At 54.5% G+C, this 7,480-nt stretch overlaps 1 protein-coding gene across 2 annotated transcripts; it reads left to right on the top strand.

Moving 5' to 3' along the window:
* The first annotated feature begins 2,164 nt into the window (after positions 1–2,164).
* Positions 2,165–7,201, top strand: FAM98C (family with sequence similarity 98 member C). 2 transcript variants are annotated; one of them, XM_032248902.1, is made up of 8 exons: positions 2,165–2,258; positions 2,378–2,526; positions 2,599–2,733; positions 3,641–3,843; positions 4,095–4,172; positions 4,270–4,386; positions 5,184–5,351; positions 6,865–7,201. In XM_032248902.1, exons 1-8 carry the CDS (start codon positions 2,194–2,196, stop codon positions 7,009–7,011), a joined length of 1,062 nt encoding a protein of 353 aa, XP_032104793.1. In that variant the 5' UTR covers positions 2,165–2,193; the 3' UTR covers positions 7,012–7,201. The 2 variants fall into 2 exon arrangements, with proteins under 2 accessions (XP_032104793.1, XP_032104794.1); XM_032248903.1 differs by having other exon boundaries at positions 2,378–2,733.
* Positions 7,202–7,480: the final 279 nt, after the last annotated feature.

Raw genomic sequence — 7,480 nt, 5'->3', positions numbered from 1 at the left:
AAGATGGAGTTTCGCTCTTGTCACTCAGGCTGGAGTGCAGTGGCGGTCTTTGCTCACCGCAACCTTGACCTCCCAGGTTCAAACAATTCTCCTGCCTCAGCCCCCGAGTAGCTGGGATTACAGGTGTGTAATTTTTGTATTTTTCAGCAGAGACAGGGTTTCACCATGTTGGCCAGGATGGTCTCAGTCTCTTGACCTCATGAGCCACCCGCCTCAGCTTCCCAAAGTGCTGGGATTACAGATGTGAGCCACTGCACCCAGCCAAGGAAAAAGTTCTATCCCTGTTCTTCCCTCCAGGCTCCTGGTCCATCCCTGACTTCCAGCAGAATGTCTAGGAACTACTGGATACCAGGATACAGTAAGGAGGAGATGAGCTCTGATACAATGTTTTCTTAGCGACAGCAACAAAACAATAGTGGTAATAACAGTGGAAATTGGTTCAGTGGTTTAAAAGCATAGAATTTGGAATTTGATCTTCATTTCTTGGCACCACCATGAATTCACTCTGTGACTTCTCTCAAACTTATTTTTCTCCTCTGTAAAAGAGATAAAGATGCTTCATCCAATAGTACACATTAAATGCTATGGATATATATATATATTAGTTATTCTTTATTAAGTACTCCCTATATATCTGCTAAGCACCTTTTATATATGAAACTCTAATTAATCCTCAGCAGCAACTTTAAGAGGTAGGTACTATTATCCCCATTATACAGATGGGAAGCAATTTGGTAGGAACACGGAGCTGCTGAGTAATGGAATCAAACCCTAACCCTTGTCTGCCTGACTCCTAGGGTGTAATCTCTTAACTACTATGGTGCATTGCACCTGCTCACTCCAAGGCTTAGAAGGGAGAGGAGTGAAGGCCAAACAGGCACATTGTGATGGATGAGGAGGGCCTGGTGTGTGAGGGGTGTGCCAGGATTCCTGGGTCCCTTACATAATTCAAACGCTGAGGTGGAAGGAGGGAGGAAGTTTTGGCTTTTGGGCAGAGTTGAGTGAACACCACTCCGTCTGGGCTGCTTTAAGAGCAGAGGACAGGGCCAGGCACAGTGGCTCAAGCCTGTAATCCCAAAACTTTGGGAAGTGGAGGAGGGAGGATTGGTTGAGTTCAGGAGTTAGAGGCAAACCTGGGCAACATAGCTAGACCCCCCTCTACAAAATTTTATTGTATTTGACATGGAGTCTCCCTCTGCTGCCCAGGCTGGAATACAGTGGCTTGATCTCGGCCCATTGCAGCCTCTGCCTCCCGGGTTCAAGAGATTCTCCTGCATCAGCCTCCCAAGTAGCTGGGACTTACAGGCGCATGCCACCATGCCCGGCTCACTTTTGTATTTTTAGTAGAGATGGGGTTTCACCATATTGCCCAGGCTAATCTCGAACTCCCGACCTCAGGTGATCTGCCCGCCTTGGCCTCCCAAAGTGCTGGGATTACAGGCGTGAGCCACCGCGCCCGGCCTTTACAAAACTTTAAAACAACAACAGAAAAATTGGCCGGTCGCGGTGACTCACGCCTGTAATCCCAGAATTTTGGGAGGCCGAGGCAGGCGGATCGCTTCAACCCAGGAGTTGGAAACTAGACTGGGCAATATGGGGAAACCTTGTCGCTACAAAAAAATTCAAAAATCAGCGAGGCGTGGTGGTCTGCGACGGTGGTCCCAGCTACTAGGTGCAAGCCACCAAGCCTGACTACTTTTAAAAAATTTACCTGGGAGGCTGAGGTGGGGAGGATATCTTGAGCCCAGGAGGTCGAGGTTGCAGTGAACCGTGATGGCGCCACTGCAGTCCCGCCTGAGCGGATAGCTCGAGACCTGTCTCAAAAACAAACCAACAAAACACCAGCAGAAGACAGCTGAGGGAGGAGAAGGAAAAGGAAACCGATGTTGTTTTGATGTCCCTGCAGCAGTGACACCCGCCGCCAGCTTGTGACAGCTGAGATCCGGATGCACCGCAATCTCGGGTAGGGGGGTTCCTAGAAACTGGACAGGTTACTCGAGAGGCGGGGCGGGCGGACCGGGGGGGCGGGTCCGGCGTCTCCCTGAGCCAATGGGAGCACCGAAGTCCCTGCGCGGGAAGATGCCGATTGGTTGGTACCGCCAGACGCTGGGAGCCCGTGCGCGCGGCGCTTCTGGGGCGGAGCCTGGCGCCGGCCGCCAGGGGGCGCGCGCCTGGCGCCGAGGCGACGCGTTCATGGAGGGGGTGAAGGCGGAAGCGCGGGAGGGGGCCGCGGTGGCCCGGGACCTGCGGGCTCTAGGGTAAGAGGGTGTGCGGTGAGGCTGGTGGGTGCAGGAAGGCCAGGTCTGCTCCCTGGACGTCGACAGAAAGGGATTCTCAGTGACCTCCCCGCCCCTTCCCGCTACCTCGGCCCCCACAGGTATGGGGGTGTCCCGGGGCTGGCGTCGCGGGGCGCCTCATGCCCAGACTTCAGGGCGCTGTGCGCGCAGCTGGCGGCGGAGCTGGCGACGCTGGGCGCCCTGGAGCAGCAGCGAGAGGCGGGCGCCGAGGTGCTGAGCGCCGGCGACGGTATGCACGGAGCGGGAGGGTGGCAGGGGCCCGCTGCGGGGCCACCGCGCCGTGACACCCCTGTCCCCGCAGGCCCCGGCGCGGAGGAGGACTTTCTGCGGCAGCTTGGCCGCCTATTGCGGGAGCTGCACTGTCCGGATCGCGCGCTCTGTGGTGGGGATGGGGCGGCTGAGCTTCGGGAACCCGGCTCCAGCCTGCGCCTGCTGCGTGAGTCCCGGGGTGCGGGAGTGGCTAGTCCACAGCCTCAGGAGCGGCGGGCTCCGACTTTTTAGGGAAAATCGAGGTTCCCAAGGGGGAGTGGTCAGAACTTTGGGGCGGCCCAGAGGGTACGAAGTGGGTGGGGTGCGCATATTGTGGTGGGCAGAGGACTCTCTCTGAGATAGGCGGGGTTAGAATTTTATTTTATTTTTATTTATTTATTTTTTGAGACAGAGTTTCACTCTTGTTGCCCAAACTGGAGTGCAATGACGTGATCTGGGCTGACTGCAACAACCTCCGCCTCCCGGGTTCAAGCGATTCTCCTGCCTCAGTATCCCCAGTAGCTGGGATTACAGGCGCATGCCACCACGCCTGGCTAATTTTTTGTATTTTTAGTAGAAACGGGGTTTCACTTTGTTAGCCAGGCTGATCCCCAACCCCTGACCTCAGGTGATCTGCCCGCCTCGGCCTCCCAAAGTGCTGGGATTACAGGCAGGAACCACCACTTCCCGCCTGGGGGTAGAATTTTAATTGGAGGATCTGGGCGCTCAAGTGGGTTGGATTAGGAGGGCGTTTGGAAGGAGGCAGGAGTCGAATTCGGAGGAGGGGACAGGGTCTTAAGGGTGGGGCTTACACTGGAGGCGGAACCAAGGCTTTAGGTAGGTGAGACTAGAAGGTAGAGGCTTTTTTCTTTTTTAAAAGGAAATGGGGTCTCTTTACGTTGCCCTATTTGGTCTTGAACTCTTGGCTTCAAGCAATCCTCCGGCCTCAGCCTCCCAAGGTGTTGGGATTACAGGCATGAGCCACTGTGCCTAGCCAAAGGTGGAGGTTTTGAAGCCGGTGGAGCTTTTTGACCAAGATGAATGGATGGGGTAGCAGCCTCCCTGAGTGCACAGCTCCGGTTTCCTACTTCCAGGCTTTCTCTGCTCAGAGCTCCAAGCCACCCACCTCCTGCACCTGCGCTCTCTGCTGGATCCCAGTCCCGGGCCACCCCTTGGTGAAGGGGTGGAGGGAACTGGCATGGTCCAGGAACTGGCCCTTACCCTCCAAGCCCTGGGACTGCCCAGACCTGCACCAGGGACCCCCGCCAGCCAGCTGCTGCAGGAGTTGCATGCTAAGGTAGAGTCAGAACAATTCTCACTCTCCCCTGCCTCCTGGGCTACCCCACTTTCCTGGGGCGGGGGTGGGGGTGGGGGAGAGGTTCCTCTCTCCCTAGCACCTCTGGAAGGAGTGTTCCAACCACTGGCATGTTCTTTCTGCAGCAGTGACTGCCATTCTTGCATCTGTGGCCTCAGGACTGTGGGGAACTGGGTTTACAGAGGGTTCCATCCTCCCTGTCCCAGTTGGCCTCTGACTTCTTCTCTCATCAGATCTCAGAGCTGCAGCCTTCTCTGCCCCCCGGGTCCCTGCAGCCCCTCCTCAGCTCCTCGCTAGATGCACCCAGATGGGTAAGACTGTGTGTGACTGACTGAATGTGAACTGTGTCCTCATCAGAGGTGGCAGTGAGAGGAACCCCTAGCCTGATCTTGAGACCTTTTCTCCCAGGAAGCGCTGGAGTCTCTGTCCCAGAGCCTGAAAGATCAGTACCAGTGCTGCCGCTGTCTCCTCCTCAAGCGCCTTGACCTCACCACATCTGCTTTCCACTGGAGTGACCGGGCAGAGGTGTGGGCAGAGGACTGGGCGGAATTGGACAGGCCCAGTTGTGGGGGGCTGCAGTTGCACGGAGGAGGAATGAGGGTCAGGAGTATCACCCTCTTGGAGGTTCTGAGGCTGTGGCCATTTTAGAATTTTTTGAGGTTTGGGGCTCCTGGAATCTCAGGGCCCCAGGGTATTGTTGAATTCCTAGCTCTGAGCTGGGAGTATATTCAGAGGTATACCCCACCCCATCTTTAAGAGATAGGAGCACAGCCAGGCATGGTGGCTCATGCCTGTAATCCCAGCACTTTGGGAGGCCAGGGCAGGAGGCTCACTTGAAAGCAGGAGATTGAGGCTGCAGTGAGCCACCATCACATCACTGCACTCCAGGCTGGGTGACGGTGAGACCTTGTCTCAAAAAATAAATATTTGGCCAGGCACGGTGGCTCATGCCTATAATCCCAGCACTGTAGGTGGCCGAGGTGGGTGGATCACCTGATGTCAGGAGTTCGAGACCAGCCTGACCAACATGGTGAAACCCCATCTCTACTAAAAATACAAAAATTAGCCGAGCATAGTGGTAAGTGCCTGTAATCCCAGCTACTCAGGGGGCTGAGGCAGGAGAATGGCTTGAACCTTGGAGGCAGAGGTTGCAGTGAGCCGAGGTTGTGCCACTGCACTCCAGCCTGGGAGACAGAGCGAGAGTCCATCTCAAAAAAAATGTATTGAGAGCTGTGGGCAGTGAAGTCTTGAGTGGGGAAGTGATACTTCCAAGATGACAGGTCCCACCCGGGGACCTTCTCTGTACCTCCTCACCACTCCAGGCTCAAGGAGCGGCCATGAGGGCAGTGCTGATCCCACTTCGAGAGTTTCTCACCCCAGAATCGGACATCTCCCTCGCACATGTCCTGGCTGCCCGAGCCGATCTGTCTCGTCTCGTCCCAGCCACCAGCGTGGCTGTCCGCAGAGGGACCTGCTGTGCCATCAACAAGGTGAGCATCTGGGGTAGGGAAGGGCCCTGGCATCCTTGGCCTTCAGATTGGCCTTTCAGCCTCTGCTCCAGTCCAGGCTTCAGACTCGCTGCCTCTAATCCACCCACTAGACAGCAGCCAGAAGGACCTCTCTCACACAAAAGCTTGACTGTAGACTCCGCAGCTCAGAACGCTTCTGTGGCTCTATAATGATTTGAAAACAAAGTCCAACTATTTACTGAGCCCCCGGCCACTTCTCCAGCTTGGGCTTAAAATCCTTCCCCATCACCTCACAGTATCTATTGTGTTGTTTTTTTAACCTTTTTTTTTTTTTTTTTTTAAAGAAATACTGCCAGGCACAGTGGCTCACTCCTGTAATCCCAGAACTATAGGAGGCGGAGGTGGGCGGAAAATCTGAGGTTGGGAGTTCGAGACTAGCCTGACCAAGATGAAGAGACCCTGTCTCTTTTATTTCTTTCTTTCTTTATTTAATCTGTTTTTATTTATTTTTTTTTATAAAGACAGGGTTTCACCATGTTGGTCAGGCTGATCTTGAACTCCCAACCTCAGATGATCCGCCCGCCTTGGCCTCCAAAGTGCTTGGATTACAGGCGTGCGCCACCACGCCCAGCCAAGACGCTGTCTCTACTAAAAATACAAAATTAGCCAGGCATAGTGGTGCATGCCTGTAATCCCAGCTACTTGGGAGGCTGAGGCAGAAGAATTGCTTAAATCTGGGAGGTGGAAGTTATGGTGAGCCGAGTTCTCACCATTGCACCCCAGCCTGGACAAAAGGAGCAAACCTCCGTCTCAAAAAATAAAAATAAACCACACAGAAATCCCCTCTGTGGGCCGGGTGCAGTGGCTCACGCCTGTAATCCCAGCACTTTGGGATGCCAAGGTGGGTGGATCACGAGGTCAGCAGTTCAAGACCAGCCTGGCCAACATAGTGAAACCTCGTCTCTACTAAAAAATATAAAAAATTAGCCAGGCATGGAGGCAGGCACCTGTGATCCCAGCTACTCAGGAGGCTGAGGCAGGAGAATCGCTTGAACCCGGGAGGCAGAGGTTGCAGTGAGCCGAGATCGCGCCGTTGCACTCCAGCCCGGGCAACAGTGTGAGACTCTGCCTGCCCTCTGTTTTAGTAATTAGGTATCTAGCCGCATACTTCTGTAAGTATTCTTATGTAAAATGAGTATTGGGGAATAAAGTCTAGCACAGCAAAGATTAAGGCAAAATTTAAGTTAAGAAAAAAATGAGCTGGAGGTGGGTGGATCACTTGAGCCCAGGAGCAGAGGCTGCAGTGAGCCGTGCTCTCGCCACTGCACTGCAGCCTGGGCGACTGTGTCCCCCGACCCAAAAAAAAGCTCATGCTTGTCTCTTCCACTAATTCATCCCTCCCCCCGCCCAGCCACTGTACTCGAATAGTCGACATCTGCCTTCCTTCTTCAGCCTTATGCTGTTCCCTTTCTTCTGTGGCCCCCTTGTCCAGGATACTTTTTTCCTCTGCAACTCAAATCTCATAAACTTTCAGGTGCTTATGGGCAATGTTCCAGACCGGGGGGGCCGCCCAAATGAGCTGGAGGCTCCCATGCCCACCTGGAGGAGCCGAACAGAGGGTGGAGGCGGACGGAAGACAGGCCCCCAGTGCTGGGGCCGCAAGAAGAAGAAGAAGAAGTAAAGGGGGACTGGTGGGCAGGGGCGGGGGTCCTCCATGAGATGCCAGTGCCGTTGGTCATCTGGGGAGTCAGTTTAAGTCTTTCCTTGGTATATGGTCCATCATCTCCTATTCCTGAGGCCCCAAATGCCCTACTCCCATGTACCCGTTAATACCAAGAGCCATGTTCTCTGGAGAATAAATTTAATTTATGGCAGCTATAGGACCTCTCCCTGTAGGGCCCAAGTCAGGGGTGCTTGGGTTTGTGAAGGGGTTGGGGGTGTCTCTGCTCCCTGGGTCTGAATGGGCCTCTGCTGCTCTGACCCTCAAGGTTCTTTGCCCTAAAGCACATCTTTCTTGTGCCTTGGGCATGGGTAAGGAGACACTCAGGCATCGGACAAACATCTGTCAGGCGCCTACCACCAGCCAGCCCTGTTCTAGGCACGGGGGATGCAGCAGTGAAAGACGTTGATAGAAATCCCTACTCTTGGCC

This window comes from Sapajus apella, unplaced genomic scaffold, assembly GCF_009761245.1.
Source record: "Sapajus apella isolate SASKATOON/1434 unplaced genomic scaffold, GSC_monkey_1.0 scaffold68, whole genome shotgun sequence".
In the NCBI taxonomy this organism is placed as follows: domain Eukaryota; kingdom Metazoa; phylum Chordata; class Mammalia; order Primates; family Cebidae; genus Sapajus; species Sapajus apella.
This window is presented reverse-complemented; position numbering and strand designations above follow the sequence as displayed.